Source organism: Cyprinodon tularosa, unplaced genomic scaffold (assembly GCF_016077235.1).
Source record: "Cyprinodon tularosa strain WSP-4 unplaced genomic scaffold, ASM1607723v1 ctg1058, whole genome shotgun sequence".
Lineage (NCBI taxonomy): Eukaryota > Metazoa > Chordata > Actinopteri > Cyprinodontiformes > Cyprinodontidae > Cyprinodon > Cyprinodon tularosa.
In genome coordinates, this window is record NW_024037847.1 from 88,281 (window position 1) to 107,500 (window position 19,220).

Consider the following 19,220-nt stretch of genomic DNA (forward strand, 5'->3'; position numbering starts at 1 on the left):
GGACTCTGGAACCAGTCTGCCCATCATCCTGGTACCTCTGGAACCAGTCTGCCCACCATCCTGGGACTCTGGAACCAGTCTGCCCACCATCCTGGGACTCTGGAACCAGTCTGCCCACCATCCTGGGACTCTGGAACCAGTCTGCCCACCATCCTGGGACTCTGGAACCAGTCTGCACACCATCCTGGTACCTCTGGAACCAGTCTGCCCACCATCCTGGGACTCTGGAACCAGTCTGCCCACCATCCTGGGACTCTGGACCCAGTCTGCCCATCATCCTGGTACCTCTGGAACCAGTCTGCCCACCATCCTGGTACCTCTGGAACCAGTCTGCCCACCATCCTGGTACCTCTGGAACCAGTCTGCCCATCATCCTGGGACTCTGGAACCAGTCTGCCCATCATCCTGGGACTCTGGAACTAGTCTGCCCACCATCCTGGTACCTCTGGAACCAGTCTGCCCATCATCCTGGGACTCTGGAACCAGTCTGCCCATCATCCTGGGACTCTGGAACCAGTCTGCCCATCATCCTGGTACCTCTGGAACCAGTCTGCCCATCATCCTGGGACTCTGGAACCAGTCTGCCCATTATCCTGGGACTCTGGAACCAGTCTGCCCACCATCCTGGGACTCTGGAACCAGTCTGCCCACCATCCTGGGACTCTGGACCCAGTCTGCCCATCATCCTGGTACCTCTGGAACCAGTCTGCCCACCATCCTGGTACCTCTGGAACCAGTCTGCCCACCATCCTGGTACCTCTGGAACCAGTCTGCCCATCATCCTGGGACTCTGGAACCAGTCTGCCCATCATCCTGGTACCTCTGGAACCAGTCTGCCCACCATCCTGGGACTCTGGACCCAGTCTGCCCATTATCCTGGGACTCTGGAACCAGTCTGCCCATCATCCTGGGACTCTGGAACCAGTCTGCCCATCATCCTGGTACCTCTGGAACCAGTCTGCCCACCATCCTGGGACTCTGGAACCAGTCTGCCCACCATCCTGGGACTCTGGAACCAGTCTGCCCACCATCCTGGGACTCTGGAACCAGTCTGCCCACCATCCTGGGACTCTGGAACCAGTCTGCACACCATCCTGGTACCTCTGGAACCAGTCTGCCCACCATCCTGGGACTCTGGAACCAGTCTGCCCACCATCCTGGGACTCTGGACCCAGTCTGCCCATCATCCTGGTACCTCTGGAACCAGTCTGCCCACCATCCTGGTACCTCTGGAACCAGTCTGCCCACCATCCTGGTACCTCTGGAACCAGTCTGCCCATCATCCTGGTACCTCTGGAACCAGTCTGCCCACCATCCTGGGACTCTGGAACCAGTCTGCCCATTATCCTGGGACTCTGGAACCAGTCTGCCCATCATCCTGGGACTCTGGAACCAGTCTGCCCATCATCCTGGTACCTCTGGAACCAGTCTGCCCATCATCCTAGTAACTCTGGAACCAGTCTGCCCACCATCCTGGGACTCTGGAACCAGTCTGCCCACCATCCTGGGACTCTGGAACCAGTCTGCCCACCATCCTGGGACTCTGGAACCAGTCTGCCCACCATCCTGGGACTCTGGAACCAGTCTGCCCACCATCCTGGTACCTCTGGAACCAGTCTGCCCATCATCATGGGACTCTGGAACCAGTCTGCCCACCATCCTGGGACTCTGGAACCAGTCTGCCCACCATCCTGGGACTCTGGAACCAGTCTGCCCACCATCCTGGGACTCTGAAACCAGTCTGCCCACCATCCTGGGACTCTGGAACCAGTGTGCCTATCAGACGGCTGTAGTTTGACCTTCATCAGGACGTCTTTGCCATGTCAGGATGAAGACTCGCTGCCCTGTGATCAAATAGCAGTTGATCTAATCTAATCTAGTCCTGCATTTAGATTTGTGTGTGTGAGCTTCTGTCTAGGCATCAGAGTGAGGATATTCTTCTGGTCCTTCAGGTGTTCTGCTAACGGTAGCTTTAGGGCTAAGGCATTAGCAGGGTTTAGGTATCCTTTGCTAATGCTAACGTCTGAAGCTAGGGCAGAGAAAGGGATGAAAAACACTGAAATCAAGGTGGGAGTTAAAATATGGTCCTTACTACCTATAGCAAAGTGTGTGTGGTTTTGTGTGTGTGTGAGGAGGACTTACTGTGGCCGTTCAGAGTGTGTGTGTCCACCACGGTTGTGTGTTGGGAGGTGTTCACCATCAGAGTCATTTCCTGTCTGGAGCTCAACGTTTCCTTCCTCTTCTTGGCCAACTTCCTGCAGAGACACAGACAATGACGTTAGGTTTACTTCTAGAACAATCAGGAGGACCACCCACTAGCTGCATGTCTGTTTGAGCCTGTGACAGACCACTCTATGAGCAACCTCAGATTCAGGAAGACCACCCAAGATCCAATAAAGGGTCCATTTACGTCAAAGGTCCATTTAGGGCGAGGGTCCATTTAGGGTAAGGAGGGTCCATTTGGGGTAAGGAGGGTCCATTTAGGGCGAGGGTCCATTTAGGGTAAGGAGGGTTCCTTTAGGGCGAGGGTCCATTTATGGCTTGGAGGGTTCGTTTAGGGTAAGGAGGGTCCATTTAGGGCGAGGGTCCATTTAGGGTAAGGAGGGTCCATTTGGGGTAAGGAGGGTCCATTTAGGGCGAGGGTCCATTTAGGGTAAGGAGGGTCCGTTTAGGGTAAGGAGGGTCCATTTGGGGTAAGGAGGGTCCATTTAGGGCGAGGGTCCATTTAGGGGGAGGAGGGTCCATTTAGGGGGAGGAGGGTCCATTTAGGTAAGGTGAGTCCATTTAGGGCGAGAAGGGCCCATTTAGGGTACGGAGGGTCCATTTAGGGTACGGAGGGTCCATTTAGGGTGAGCAGGGTCCATTTGGGTAAGGTGAGTCCATTTAGGGTGAGAAGGGCCCATTTAGGGTACGGAGGGTCCATTTAGTGCGAGGAGGGTCCATTTAGGGTAAGGTGAGTCCATTTAGGGTACGGAGGGTCCATTTAGGTAAGGTGAGTCCATTTAGGGCGAGAAGGGCCCATTTAGGGTACGGAGGGTCCATTTAGGGTACGGAGGGTCCATTTAGGGTGAGCAGGGTCCATTTGGGTAAGGTGAGTCCATTTAGGGTGAGAAGGGCCCATTTAGGGTACGGAGGGTCCATTTAGTGCGAGGAGGGTCCATTTAGGGTAAGGTGAGTCCATTTAGGGTACGGAGGGTCCATTTAGGTAAGGTGAGTCCATTTAGGGCGAGAAGGGCCCATTTAGGGTACGGAGGGTCCATTTAGGGCAAGGAGGGTCCATTTAGGTACGGAGGGTCCATTTAGGGGGAGGAGGGTCCATTTAGGGGGAGGAGGGCCCATTTAGGGCAAGGAAGGTCTATTTAGGGTGACTTTACTGCTTAGCGGGAAATACTCTTCATCAGAATGGAGTCTTTATCACAAACAGTTTGAAACAGGCAGGCACAGCTGGGAGGCAGATTGGATGACGCCCCGGCAGTGAGGGAGATGAAGGGATTTAATATTAAATACGTAGATGAAGGTAAATTGGTCTATGAACGCTGGAAGCTTTTAGTGAAAATTTAGCAAGAAACAGTCTAGACCAGAACCCTGACTGGGATCCGTCATCCTGGTTTCTGGAGGATCTCTGCAGGTTTCCTGTCCAGTCTAGACCAGAACCCTGACTGGAATCCGTCTGCCTGGTTTCTGGAGGATCTCTGCAGGTTTCCTGTCCAGTCTAGACCAGAACCCTGACTGGGATCCGTCTGCCTGGTTTCTGGGGGATCTCTGCAGGTTTCCTGTCCAGTCTAGACCAGAACCCTGACTGGGATCCGTCTGCCTGGTTTCTGGAGGATCTCTGCAGGTTTCCTATCCAGTCTAGACCAGAACCCTGACTGGGATCCGTCTGCCTGGTTTCTGGAGGATCTCTGCAGGTTTCCTGTCCAGTCTAGACCAGAACCCTGACTGGGATCCGTCTGCCTGGTTTCTGGAGGATCTCTGCAGGTTTCCTGTCAGTCTAGACAAGAACCCTGACTGGGATCCGTCTGCCTGGTTTCTGGAGGATCTCTGCAGATTTCCTGTCAGTCTAGACCAGAACCCTGACTGGGATCCGTCTGCCTGGTTTCTGGAGGATCTCTGCAGGTTTCCTGTCCAGTCTAGACCAGAACCCTGACTGGGATCCGTCTGCCTGGTTTCTGGAGGATCTCTGCAGGTTTCCTGTCCAGTCTAGACCAGAACCCTGACTGGGATCCGTCTGCCTGGTTTCTGGAGGATCTCTGCAGGTTTCCTGTCAGTCTAGACCAGAACCCTGACTGGGATCCATCTGCCTGGTTTCTGGAGGATCTCTGCAAGTTTCCTGTCCAGTCTAGACCAGAACCCTGACTGGGATCCGTCTGCCTAGTTTCTGGAGGATCTCTGCAGGTTTCCTGTCAGTCTAGACCAGAACCCTGACTGGGATCCGTCTGCCTGGTTTCTGGAGGATCTCTGCAGGTTTCCTGTCCAGTCTAGACCAGAACCCTGACTGGAATCCGTCTGCCTGGTTTCTGGAGGATCTCTGCAGGTTTCCTGTCCAGTCTAGACCAGAACCCTGACTGGGATCCGTCTGCCTGGTTTCTGGGGGATCTCTGCAGGTTTCCTGTCCAGTCTAGACCAGAACCCTGACTGGGATCCGTCTGCCTGGTTTCTGGAGGATCTCTGCAGGTTTCCTATCCAGTCTAGACCAGAACCCTGACTGGGATCCGTCTGCCTGGTTTCTGGAGGATCTCTGCAGGTTTCCTGTCCAGTCTAGACCAGAACCCTGACTGGGATCCGTCTGCCTGGTTTCTGGAGGATCTCTGCAGGTTTCCTGTCCAGTCTAGACCAGAACCCTGACTGGGATCCTTCTGCCTGGTTTCTGGAGGATCTCTGCAGGTTTCCTGTCCAGTCTAGACCAGAACCCTGACTGGGATCCGTCTGCCTGGTTTCTGGAGGATCTCTGCAGGTTTCCTGTCAGTCTAGACCAGAACCCTGACTGGGATCCATCTGCCTGGTTTCTGGAGGATCTCTGCAAGTTTCCTGTCCAGTCTAGACCAGAACCCTGACTGGGATCCGTCTGCCTAGTTTCTGGAGGATCTCTGCAGGTTTCCTGTCAGTCTAGACCAGAACCCTGACTGGGATCCATCTGCCTGGTTTCTGGAGGATCTCTGCAAGTTTCCTGTCCAGTCTAGACCAGAACCCTGACTGGGATCCGTCTGCCTAGTTTCTGGAGGATCTCTGCAGGTTTCCTGTCAGTCTAGACCAGAACCCTGACTGGGATCCGTCTGCCTGGTTTCTGGGGGATCTCTGCAGGTTTCCTCTCTCTTGCAGGTTTCTCCCTGCGGTTTATTGCAGAAACTCTGCAGAAGAAAAACACCTTTTATCCCCTCATCTCATCCACTCTGGGCATGTTTTTCTCTTTCTATTCTGAGTGTCTGTGGAAAGAAAATCCATTTGTCCGATTGCTCACACACAGAGTTTAACCCTGACCTGAGAGCAGCGCAAATATAGAAATAACAGAGAAACAGGCTTTTAAAGGCACACTGCAGCGAGCATGCCGGGGTTAACATGGAGGACGCTGAAAGAGCCCCAAGGCAAGGTGCTGCCCTCCTCCCCCTCATGTCTACTTTCTCTTCTCTGATTCCTGCAGCCTTTCTTCTCCTCTGATTCAGAGCCCAGCGCACAAACAGCAGCAGCTCCCACTCTGCTTTCACAGCTCAGACATGTTGGGACAGAAACAGGAGCGACGGCGTCATTCGCTGTTAACACAATCTGACTATAGGGGAGGGGGGGCTTCAGGTAAACATGGAGCACCCAGTGAGTCTGGTCCGCCATGATAATCAGGTTCTGATAGAACTGATGAGAAGACCCTGGCTGAGTCTAATCCCATCCAGGACCGGTTCTGCCTTCACTCCATCCAGGACCTGTGCAGGTCTGTGGTCAGGAACAGGAACCCTGGACCGGTTTGGACCGGTTCCAGTCAGGTCAGCAGCGAGAGCTAGCTGCTAAATTTTCCGGACCGATCTGCACAGTCGTCCTCTTTTGCTCACATTTTTCTCTCCTCATTATTTCTACTTAAAGCGTCTTTATTCAGAGTAAAGTGGAAACAGTCGGACGTTTGACGCCTGATTGAAGCCTGCTTTGTTGTTGCCGTAGCGACTGAAAATCAGGCTGTCAGATTGTTTGTGGAAAAACTTGGTGATTAAAGTTGTACAGGAGTGAATAAAGTGAATGCGATTGGTTGATTTTTAAGGGGGCGGGATTGTTGTGGCGGGAGGTTCGCAAGCAAGTTTGGTTGTGGCCGGTTTGTAGGAAGCATCTTGCTAACCAGTTAGCATCTTAGTGCTAGCTGGTTCCCAATGGGAAATTCCATTGGGACCAAGTAGCACTAAATTGGTGACTTAGAAACGACGCTGTCAAGGAACGCTATGGACAGAGGAAACATGCAAGAGGAGGAGAGTTTAGTGTCGGAGGTCGTGGATGAGTCTCCTCCGTCATCCATTTTTTATTTAGAGGAGGAAAGCAGGGACGAAGATGTTGTGGAAGAGGACGCCAGGGCAGCAGAAGCTTGGTTTGGTGTAGAAGGCTTCCAGCCGTACATGTTTGAGCCCTTGCCTCGCAACGCTGCCAGTTCTGTTAGCTCTACGCCTGCCGAAGACACAGACGTCCATCCCCGTGAACACTGGGACGCAACTCAATGGGAAAGGAAAGGATTCTGGTTTCAACGCGTATATTAGCTGCGACACATGAATCAAGATGCTATGACCGAAAACATTTGATTGACAGATGACCGTTGATATTTGATTGGCTGAATTTAGAATTCAGGCTGACGTAGAACTAACTTAGCCTCGTGAGACCATCCTGATCTCGCGAGCTTTCAAGGTTTCACTCACAGATCAGTCTGGAGACTCTCCGTTAAAGAAAATTTGGAGCCGTTCACCAAACGAACGTCCAATCAGCGTTGGCTTTGAGGCGGGTTGAGGTGTGACGCAACGAGAAGCGCGACAGTTCAGTCTAAAGAACATGGCGGCTTCAGCCGATGAAACTAGCGTTAGCGTGGCTATCGAGCAAGTTTTATCGGAATTACAGAGTATATCTTCACTGAAAGAAGAGCAAAACACTGCTCTGGAGGCTTTTCTCAGAGGAAAAGATGTTTTTGCTCTTCTCCTGACTGGTTTCGGCAAGAGTTTGATCTATCAATTGGCTCCTCTTCGTCGTCGCTCTGTTAGTACGTCATATGCTTCGTTGATCTGATTGGTTTATTTGGCCCGTCTATCACCAACATAGGCCAATCAGCTAACCAGTATTTTCACCCCTTCCCAAAATTACTTCAACGGAAGGTTTCCAGATGGATATGAGGAGCAAATCCATCTGGCGGAGTCAGGTTAGAACTAACTGGCCTGCAGAAGATAACGGAAAAAAACACAGATTTTAAGATTTTTATTTGAATAGAAATTTTCCAACTTTTGGGACAATATGGTCTGATAAAGAGAACATTTATATACATGTTTAAGTCAGAATAATTTGACATTTAAATAAGACTTCCTTATGACTTTAAATCTGGTTCTGATTGTGAAGAACAGTCCGGACCTGGTTCTGTTTGGATCCAGTGGTGAGAACCTTCTGGTTACTTTAGACAGAATTATGTGAGCAAATTAGCAGCAATGCGGAGGTCTCTGACCTCTGACAGCATGGTGAGAGCTTCCCCTCTGCTGCTGCAGACGGGGTATTGCTAACTGAGGTAACAGCATCCAGCAAGCGGGTGGCGGACGGACCGACTCCTGTTTCTAGGAAGCTGCAGCTGAAAAGCTTTTAAGTGCTCGCTGCTTTCTGAGGCTGTGTGTGTGTGTGTGTGTGTATCCAGGTGTGTGTGTCATGTCATCATTAGTGAGGTGTCGAGGGATGATGGATTCAATAACACTCAACACGAACACACGCCCTGCAAGTCAAGGCTAATCTATGCTAATCTAATTTGGAGGCAACACAAAGCTGTCAGCTGCAAGGAATGGGAAAGCATGTGTGTGTGTGTGTGTGTGTGTGTGCAGTGAAGCAGGATTAATAGCATTAGCTGCCTGTTATAAATGACCCCCCCCCATGATGTAAAACATCATGTTAGGATCCAGTTAAAGGAAGACGACACCCCAGGTCTAAGTGGTGGTTTAACTCGCTGGTTCTGCCTCATGGCGGCTGAGCTGTCAGCTGTCCTGTTTTTCCACTTCTTTCAGGCCGTCCTCCATAGCAGCCGTCTCCCATTAATGTCCCGTATCACTGTATTACAAAATGAACTAAAAAAAACACCAATGGATCCGTCTCTGAAAGTCTAAATCTTATACTAGCATCACCATCCTCATCCTAAGCCCCTCCCCTCAGGGCTGCGTCCTGAGCCCCCTGCCCCCCCCATCCTCCCCACCTTCTATAGAATCTTCAAATCCTTTTAAATAGAACTAAACTCTGTGTTTCTACTGTATTTTGCATCATATCTATTAATTTATTTCTGCGCTGCTCTGGACCTTCTCCATCTATGCCTTCTGCTCCACGTCTCTGCATTCTGATCACTGCTGCACTTTATAAGTGGAAATGTTCAGTAACTGTTGGAAACTTTGTGGACAAGATGAGAAAAATGTTCATCTAGTTTAGTTTGGAATCAGGACTTCATTATATTTTGTCATTATATAAAAAATAAAAAAAATAATGAAAATGTTAGAACTGTAAATTTACAGTCATATATTTATATTACTGTTTATATATATATATATATATATATATATATATATATATATATATATATATATATAAATATATATTTTACTATTTTTTCAACACTGCACAGAAACTGTCCAGAGAGCTGTCCAAACTGTCCAAACTGTCCAAACCAAATTTCTTTTGGTTTTACAGACTCAGGTTTAGAGTTTATTTTAGATTTTTGGTCCACATGAAAATATAATGAATACTGGAGGTGGACTGGGACAGCTGGACTGGGACAGCTGGACTAGGACAGATGGACTAGGGGAGATGGATTGAGACAGGTGGACCTGGACAGGTGGACTGGGACAGATGGACTGGGACAGGTGGACCTGGACAGGTGGACTGGGACAGCTGGACTGGGACAGCTGGACTGGGACAGGTGGACAGGAATAGGTGGACTGGGACAGATAGATTGGAACACATGGACTGGGATAGGTAGACTGGGACAGCTGGACTGGGACAGATGGACCTGGACAGGTGGACTGGGACAGCTGGACTGGGACAGATGGACTTGGACAGATGGACTGGGACAGCTGGACTGGGACAGATGGACCTGGACAGGTGGACTGGGACAGGTGGACAGGAATAGGTGGACTGGGACAGGTGGAGGGGGATGATGGTTAGGGAGGGATGGAGGAGGCTGTAACATGGCGACTGACTAGACCACACCCCCCGCTGACATCCAGCAGGGACCAGGGGAGGAGACAGAACTCAGTGCCCAGTCTAAGGTCACCATGACGATGGACGAACGCTTTGGACCAGAGAACATCAGAGAGGAGCCCCCGATGTGACCTCAGCCACATGGAGCCATAGAGTAGAGCCCTGCAATCCTGCGGGACTCTCGCGGGACTTGAGTGACCAAACGCAAAGCAGGCGGAAGGGAGAGCGCACAGTGCAGGTACGGGCGGGAGCGGTGATAAGCGGCAGTCCCGCAAACTAAAAACGTGTTTTAAAATGTAAAATAAAGTCAAATTATCAGTCTATGACTATCATATATTTATATATAACAATGTTTTTTGGTGGGGCTCCATCATACGGTGTTTAAAATGATTAATTATAACTTATTATATTTTTATTTCATATGTGAACGTGATGATGAGCGGCATATAAGATTATGCACAATATATTATTCTTAATATCCTCAGTAGATTTTGGAAGGTTAGTTGGGTATTGCTGTGAAGCAGCAGCTCGTGCTATCTAACCTCGTGTCATGCGCTATGCGGTGAAGAATCAGCCAGTAATGTGCTTAGCTTAGCTCAAACTAATTCCTCAAAGTAATGACACGAATTGCCCTCAGCAGTAGACAACCGCTGGAATCATGCGGGAATCACGGGTGGGAGCGGGACAAACTATTACAGGTGCAGGAGGAGGCGGGCGCAGGACTGGAAAATCTGTCCCGCACAGGCCTCTACTGTAGAGCTGCAGGTTTGAGCAATTAGAGTGGTCCATCGGTCAGAGACACTCCGACCGAGAGGTCCATCAACCAGAGACACTCCGACCGAGAGATCCATCAACCAGAGACACTCCGACCGAGAGGTCCATCAACCAGAGACACTCCGACCGAGAGGTCCATCAACCAGAGACACGCCGACCGAGAGGTCCATCGGTCAGAGACACTCGGACCGAAAGGTCCATCGGCAGAAACACTCGGACCGAGAGGTCCATCGGTCAGAGATACTCGGACCGAGAGGTCCATCAACCAGAGACACTCCGACCGACAGGTCCATCAACCAGAGACACTCCGACCGAGAGGTCCATCAACCAGAGACACTCCGACCGAGAGGTCCATCGGTCAGAGACACTCCGACCGAGAGGTCCATCGGCCAGAGACACTCGGACCGAAAGGTCCATCAACCAGAGACACTCCGACCGAGAGGTCCATCAACCAGAGACACTCCGACCGAGAGGTCCATCGGTCAGAGACACTCCAACCGAGAGGTCCATCGGTCAGAGACACTCGGACCGAAAGGTCCATCAACCAGAGACACTCCGACCGACAGGTCCTTCAACCAGAGACACTCCGACCGAGAGGTCCATCGGTCAGAGACACTCCGACCGAGAGGTCCATCGGCAGAGACACTCCGACCGAGAGGTCCATCAACCAGAGACACTCCGACCGAGAGGTCCATCAACCAGAGACACTCCGACCGAGAGGTCCATCGGCAGAAACACTCCGACCGACAGGTCCATCAACCAGAGACACTCCGACCGAGAGGTCCATCGGTCAGAGACACTCCGACCGAGAGGTCCATCAACCAGAGACACTCCGACCGAGAGGTCCATCAACCAGAGACACTCCGACCGAGAGGTCCATCAACCAGAGACACTCCGACCGAGAGGTCCATCGGCCGGAGAGACTCCGACCTAGCAGTCCATCGGCCAGAGACACTCCAACCGAAGCGCACATCAACCAGAGACACTCCGACCGAGAGGTCCATCGGCCGGAGAGACTCCGACCGAGAGGTCCATCGGCCGGAGAGACTCCGACCGAGAGGTCCATCGGCCAGAGACACTCTGACTGAGTGGTCCATCAACCAGAGACACTCAAACTGATAGGTCCATCGGTCAGACACACTCCAACCAAGCAGTCCATCAGTCAGAGACACTCTGACTGAGTGGTCCATCAACTAGAGACACTCCGACCAAGCAGTCCATCAGTCAGACACACTCCAACCAAGCAGTCCATCAGTCAGAGACACTCTGACTGAGTGGTCCATCAACTAGAGACACTCCGACCAAGCAGTCCATCGACCAGAGACACTCCAACTGAGAGGTCCATCGGTCAGGGACACTCCAACCAAAGGGCCCATCAACCAGAGACACTCTGACTGAGTGGTCCATCGGTCAGAGACACTCAGAGATACCTTGACCTCCTGCTAAAGCTTCGGATGCTAGCTATTTGGATCTATGTTGTTATTTCTATAAAACGCATCACAACCAGCAGGCTGGAACCACCAACCAGAGCTGGCGGGATGGCGGTCCTGGATCCAGGAGGTCAGAGAGGCACGGATGGTTATGGAAACATGGTGCTCAGGAGGGGGATAAACACTGAGGGTCAAAGGTCAAACGGGTTACTTACAGGTAGTAAGTGTAGGAGTGATAATTTCTTCTTCTGAATGGTGAAGCAGAGGGAGGGATGAGATGGAGGGAAAGGAAAGAAAAACAGAAAAAGGAAAAAACAACATTAATGTTGAAGAGACCAACAGAACAGATGAGTTCATAATCAGAGTCTGCTGATTGGCTGGAGCAGGGGAGGGGGGTTCTGATTGGTTCATGTGTGAGATGAAAACACAGAGGGACATCTGGGGTGGGCGGAGCAGCAAGGTCAGCGTGGAGGAGAGTCAGTCGCCCACCGTCCACAGCACGAACCAAACAGCGCCCATCCATCTGAGCACCGTTTCCTTGACAACCGTAGCTGCTGGACCTCAGGGCGCGTTTCTTCAGCTTCAAACATCTTCCCAGCTAAAGCTAAAGCTTCTCCACTTCCTGTTCCACTGAAGCCGTTCCAGAACCACGGAGAGCTCCGAGGGTTTTCCTCTAACACGTCTCCACCGTTTCTCCTGGCAGCGCCGCAGCCTCCTCTTCCTCAGCCAGCTCTCTGGAAGGCTGCATCATGGGGCCCAAAATGAGGCTCCAGGATGTCTACTGGCTGAGCTCTGCCTCTGCCATGCTAAAAGCGCTAACCACGGCCCATAGCATGATACCACACCTGCCATCCTAGAGGCTGGATGCAGGGCAGGGGAGCCGAGGAGAACATCTGAGTGAAGGTTCTCCAGAGTCACCCTGCTCCATCAGCTTCCTGCAGTACAACAGTTAAGTCAGCTGAGCTGTTGGTCAAACTGGGCATACTGGGAGCCAGTTCCAGTTCTTCCCTGGTGAGTGGGTCCTTCTGGAGGCGATGCTGGCGGGTAACATGAAGCGGTTTGTTTCTGCAGAGCCTTCCTCTCATCATATCTGCTGCTACGCGGAGGCTCTGCGATGAACCGGGGCGGTCCCAGCCAGATGCTGTTTTCTACCAACTCCAATCAAAACCTGAAGCCTGTGGAGTCGCTTAACGAGGCCATTCTAGCGGTGAGGGCGGGATGGTTTTCATATCAGGAGTGGTGGAGTCCTCTCGCCCTGCAGTGCGCAGCTTGCTGCTGTAATGAGTCTGACCTCCGTTTGGTCACAGAGCGGAAATCAAACGCACCCCGTCAACTTTAAACAGCTCATTAGACACGGAACAAGCGCCTCTCGTTTCTGCGTGTCTGTAACATCAGGAACACAGATCAGAGCTCGATAGACCTGACAGGCCGATGCACGCATAAACGCACGCACACCGCGCGCACAATTACACACACACACACAAAGGAAAATGGGTTTCTCGCCTGAAGCCATTCAGCTTGAGGCGACTGAAAAAAAAAAGAAAACTTTCTTTCATCTAAATTTCTCTCTCATCTCTAACGTTCTGAAAACACTGAAGCTTTCTGTGTGTGTGTGTGTGGACGTCCCTGAGGGACGCCTGTGTTTGATGTTGGAGACTAAAGTCAGTCCAGATACAGTTTAATGGTGATTAGTGCAATCTGCACCATTATTCTTCCTCATGGTCCTCGCTGTCCCCCAGACTGGGGACGCCGTTGTGTCTTTGATGTACCGTCGTCCAGCTATGCTCAACTTCCACAATAATCCCACCGTCTACCTTCAGAAACGTCCTTCACTTGGATTTATTGGCGTCCCTCTTGTTTTCATGTCCATCAGCCGGAGTGCAGCGGCGCCCCCTGCTGAGCCGTTTGGTTCAAAGTTTCTCATTAAAGAGTTTCCTGCCGTCAGAAGATAAAACCCGCAGACTATCGGAGACAGGGGCCCGGTTCACCATTCTGTTCACCGCTTCGGTTCCGGTTCTCCTTCATCTTTCTGTCCAATCAGCTCATTTGTTTTTGTTTAACGTATCAATCTTTAACCTCATTGGTCGACTCAGTGGGACCTGCTGCCACGCCTGCTAGCTAAATGCTAACTGTTGGTTTATTTGCTCTAGTTTCTGCCCCATTATCTTAAAGATGTAGCTGAACAAACAGGAATCTTCTGTTGGATTCAGTTCTGACCTTTTGTTCATCAGCAGGATGCTTCCCAGGAAGATGATGATGAAGAGCAGGACGCCAGCGATGGATCCAGCAATCTTCACAGTGTGATCCGTCTCCTTCTCCTGCTCTGGTTCTGGTTTCCTGGTCGCAGCTCCTGAAAACAGTAACCAGTGTTGAAAACAAACATTGTAACCTTTACCAGACACTAACTGATTAACTCATTAACAAGGACCAACATCCATTGAGACTAACTAGGTAATCCTTAACCACCTTCGTACTAGTTAAGTCCTAAACTATTTAACCAGAATAACTGGACTGATTTAGATCCTCCTGAAGGACAGAGACTGTTTAGAGTCAGCAGGTTACTTTACATCAGAACCACTTAGACCCCATGTGGCGTTCCCATCTTAGGGCCCCTCCTATTCAGTTACCATGGCGATGAAGACAACACCCAGCGGCTCACCAGCAGGTGACTATGAACCCATTCCAGCTCTGGATGAATACAGTGAAGAAATCAAGGCATGGTTCTACTTTGGCCAGAAGGAACAGAGTTTCAAAGTTAGCATCTAGATACTGCTGCTTGCATCCTCACTAGAACTATACAAAGTAGATCAGACAGCTGATCCAGACGCTGCTGCCTGCGTCCTCACTAGAACTATAGAAAGTAGATCAGACAGCTGATCCAGACGCTGCTGCCTGCGTCCTCACTAGAACTATAGAAAGTAGATCAGACAGCTGATCCAGATGCTGCTGCTTGCATCCTCACTAGAACTATAGAAAGTAGATCAGACAGATGATCCAGATGCTGCTGCCTGCGTCCTCACTAGAACTATAGAAAGTAGATCAGACAGCTGATCCAGATGCTGCTGCTTGCATCCTCACTAGAACTATAGAAAGTAGATCAGACATCTGATCCAGATGCTGTGCCTGCGTCCTCACTAGAACTATAGAAAGTAGATCAGACAGCTGATCCAGATGCTGCTGCTTGCATCCTCACTAGAACTATAGAAAGTAGATCAGACAGCTGATCCAGATGCTGCTGCTTACATCCTCACTAGAACTATAGAAAATAGATCAGACATCTGATCCAGATGCTGTGCCTGCGTCCTCACTAGAACTATAGAAAGTAGATCAGACAGCTGATCCAGATGCTGCTGCTTGCATCCTCACTAGAACTATAGAAAGTAGATCAGACAGCTGATCCAGACGCTGCTGCCTGCGTCCTCACTAGAACTATAGAAAGTAGATCAGACAGCTGATCCAGATGCTGCTGCCTGCATCCTCACTAGAACTATAGAAAGTAGATCAGACAGCTGATCAAGATGCTGCTGCCTGCGTCCTCACTAGAACTATAGAAAATAGATCAGACATCTGATCCAGATGCTGCTGCCTGCGTCCTCACTAGAACTATAGAAAGTAGATCAGACAGCTGATCCAGATGCTGCTGCTTGCATCCTCACTAGAACTATAGAAAGTAGATCAGACATCTGATCCAGATGCTGCTGCCTGCATCCTCACTAGAACCATGAAAGCAGATCACATCATTCCTTCCTGTAGCTCCCTTTATCTCAGAGAATTGACTTTAAATTTTTGTGTTCATCTAGAAACCCCTGATTAGCTTTGCTCCAAACTACATTACAGACTGGTTGGCAGGGGATTAACAGCCAGACCACTCAGGTCTACTGGATCAGAACCAAACATGAAGAAGCAGCATCTATGCTCCCCTGATCTGGAATAAACTCCCGGAAGACTGGGAAAGAGCTAAAATGCTCAGCTGGATTAAATCTAGATTAAAGGTGTAATTTTCAAACTTAACTGGAACGTCCCAGGATTCAGCTTTGGTCCAGTTTTTCTATTCACTGTAGCGTACTCTGATCTGTCTGTAGTTAATCTGTCCACTGCAGCGTACTCTAATCTGTCTGTAGTTAATCTGTCCACTGCAGCGTACTCTAATCTGTCTGTAGTTAATCTGTCCACTGCAGCGTACTCTAATCTGTCTGTAGTTAATCTGTCCACTGCAGAGTACTCTGATCTGTCTGTAGTTAATCTGTCCACTGCAGCGTACTCTGATCTGTCTGTAGTTAATCTGTCCACTGCAGCGTACTCTGATCTGTCTGTAGTTAATCGGTCCACTGAAAGCGTATGGTAATCTGTCTGTAGTTAATCGGTCCACTGAAAGCGTATGGTAATCTGTCTGTAGTTAATCTGTCCACTGCAGCGTACTTTGATCTGTCTGTAGTTAATCTGTCCACTGTAGCGTACTGTAATCTGTCTGTAGTTAATCGGTCCACTGAAAGCGTATTGTAATCTGTATGTAGTTAATCTGTCCACTGCAGCGTACTTTGATCTGTCTGTAGTTAATCTGTCCACTGCAGCGTACTCTAATCTGTCTGTAGTTAATCTGTCCACTGCAGCGTACTCTAATCTGTCTGTAGTTAATCGGTCCACTGAAAGCGTATGGTAATCTGTCTGTAGTTAATCTGTCCACTGCAGCGTACTTTGATCTGTCTGTAGTTAATCTGTCCACTGTAGCGTACTGTAATCTGTCTGTAGTTAATCGGTCCACTGAAAGCGTATGGTAATCTGTCTGTAGTTAATCTGTCCACTGCAGCGTACTTTGATCTGTCTGTAGTTAATCTGTCCACTGCAGCGTACTCTGATCTGTCTGTAGTTAATCTGTCCACTGAAAGCGTATGGTAATCTGTCTGTAGTTAATCTGTCAACTGAAAGTGTATGGTAATCTGTCTGTAGTTAATCTGTCCACTGAAAGCGTATGGTAATCTGTCTGTAGTTAATCTATCCACTGAAACCGTATGGTAATCTGTCTGTAGTTAATCTGTCCACTGCAGCGTACTCTGATCTGTCTGTAGTTAATCTGTCCACTGAAAGCGTATGGTAATCTGTCTGTAGTTAATCTGTCCACTGCAGCGTACTTTGATCTGTCTGTAGTTAATCTGTCCACTGCAGCGTACTCTGATCTGTCTGTAGTTAATCTGTCCACTGAAAGCGTATGGTAATCTGTCTGTAGTTAATCTGTCCACTGAAAGCGTATGGTAATCTGTCTGTAGTTAATCTGTCAACTGAAAGTGTATGGTAATCTGTCTGTAGTTAATCTGTCCACTGAAAGCATATGGTAATCTGTCTGTAGTTAATCTGTCCACTGAAACCGTATGGTAATCTGTCTGCAGTTAATCTGTCCACTGCAGCGTACTTTGATCTGTCTGTAGTTAATCTGTCCAATGAAACCGTATGGTAATCTGTCTGTAGTTAATCTGTCCACTGCAGCGTACTCTGATCTGTCTGTAGTTAATCTGTCCACTGAAAGCGTATGGTAATCTGTCTGTAGTTAATCTGTCCACTGAAAGCATATGGTAATCTGTCTGTAGTTAATCTGTCCACTGAAAGCGTATGGTAATCTGTCTGTAGTTAATCTGCCCACTGAAAGTGTATGGTAATCTGTCTGTAGTTAATCTGTCCACTGAAAGCGTATGGTAATCTGTCTGTAGTTAATCTGTCCACTGAAAGCGTGTGGTAATCTGTCTGTAGTTAATCTGTCCACTGAAAGCGTATGGTAATCTGTCTGTAGTTAATATATCCACTGAAAGCGTATGGTAATCTGTCTGTAGTTAATCTGTCCAATGAAAGCGTATGGTAATCTGTCTGTAGTTAATCTGTCCACTGAAAGCGTATGGTAATCTGTCTGTAGTTAATCTGTCCACTGAAAGCGTATGGTAATCTGTCTGTAGTTAATCTGTCCACTGAAAGCGTATGGTAATCTGTCTGTAGTTAATCTGCCCACTGAAAGCGTATGGTAATCTGTCTGTAGTTAATCTGTCCACTGAAAGCGTATGGTAATCTGTCTGTAGTTAATCTGTCCACTGAAAGCGTATGGTAATCTGTCTGTAGTTAATCTGTCCACTGAAAGCGTTTGGTAATCTGTCTGTAGTTAATCTGTCCACTGCAGCGTACTCTGATCTGTCTGTAGTTAATCTGTCCACTGAAAGCGTATGGTAATCTGTCTGTAGTTAATCTGTCCACTGAAAGCGTATGGTAATCTGTCTGTAGTTAATCTGTCCACTGAAAGCGTATGGTAATCTGTCTGTAGTTATTCTGTCCAGTGCAGCGTACTGTAATCTGTCTGTAGTTAATCTGTCCACTGAAAGTGTATGGTAATCTGTCTGTAGTTAATCTGCCCACTGAAAGCGTATGGTAATCTGTCTGTAGTTAATCTGTCCACTGAAAGCGTATGGTAATCTGTCTGTAGTTAATCTGTCCACTGAAAGCGTATGGTAATCTGTCTGTAGTTAATCTGTCCACTGAAAGCGTTTGGTAATCTGTCTGTAGTTAATCTGTCCACTGCAGTGTACTCTGATCTGTCTGTAGTTAATCTGTCCACTGAAAGCGTATGGTAATCTGTCTGTAGTTAATCTGTCCACTGAAAGCGTATGGTAATCTGTCTGTAGGTATTCTGTCCACTGCAGCGTAACGTAATCTGTCTGTAGTTAATCTGTCCACTGCAGCGTACTGTAATCTGTCTGTAGTTAATCAGTCCACTGCAGCGTACTGTAATCTGTCTGTAGTTAATCTGTCCACTGAAAGCGTATGGTAATCTGTCTGTAGGTATTCTGTCCACTGCAGCGTAACGTAATCTGTCTGTAGTTAATCTGTCCACTGCAGCGTACTGTAATCTGTCTGTAGTTAATCAGTCCACTGCAGCGTACTCTGATCCGTCTGTAGTTAATCTGTCCACTGCAGCGTACTGTAATCTGTCTGTAGTTAATCTGTCAAATGCAGCGTACTGTAATCTGTCTGTAGTTAATCTGTCCACTGCAGCGTACTCTAATCTGTCTGTAGTTAATCTGTCCACTGCAGCGTACTGTAATCTGTCTGTAGCTAATCTGTCCGCTGAAAGCGTATGGTAATCTGTCTGTAGTTAATCTGTCCACTGCAGCGTACTGTAATCTGTCTGTAGTTAATCTGTCCACTGCAGCGTACTGTAATCTGTCTGTAGTTAATCTGTCCACTGCAGCGTACTCTGATCTGTCTGTAGCTAATCTGTCCACTGAAAGCGTATGATAATCTGTCCGTAGTTAATCTGTCCACTGAAAGCGTATGGTAATCTGTCTGTAGTTAATCTGTCCACTGCAGCGTACTGTAATCTGTCTGTAGCTAATCTGTCCACTGCAGCGTACTGTAATCTGTCTGTAGTTAATCTGTCCACTGCAGCGTACTCTGATCTGTCTGTAGTTAATCTGTCCACTGAAAGCGTATGGTAATCTGTCTGTAGTTAATCTGTCCACTGCAGCGTACTGTAATCTGTCTGTAGTTAATCTGTCCAATGCAGCGTACTGTAATCTGTCTGTAGTTAATCTGTCCACTGCAGCGTACTTTAATCTGTCTGTAGTTAATCTGTCCACTGCAGCGTAC

The 19,220-nt window shown here is 49.0% G+C and overlaps 1 protein-coding gene across 11 annotated transcripts in view; it reads right to left on the bottom strand.

Moving 5' to 3' along the window:
- LOC119784034 (receptor-type tyrosine-protein phosphatase mu-like) overlaps positions 1–19,220 on the bottom strand; it is a 175,520-nt gene that overhangs the window by 66,594 nt on the left and 89,706 nt on the right. For 6 of the 11 annotated variants that reach the window (XM_038285933.1, XM_038285902.1, XM_038285958.1 and 3 more), the window contains 2 exons: positions 13,815–13,947; positions 2,143–2,255 (listed from right to left, as the gene is read on the bottom strand). In XM_038285933.1, the coding sequence (XP_038141861.1) occupies positions 2,143–2,255; positions 13,815–13,947 (246 nt within the window). Of the gene's footprint in view, positions 1–2,142; positions 2,256–11,812; positions 11,846–13,814; positions 13,948–19,220 lie in introns of all 11 variants that reach the window. The other 5 variants (XM_038285926.1, XM_038285893.1, XM_038285887.1 and 2 more) reach the window with 1 other exon arrangement.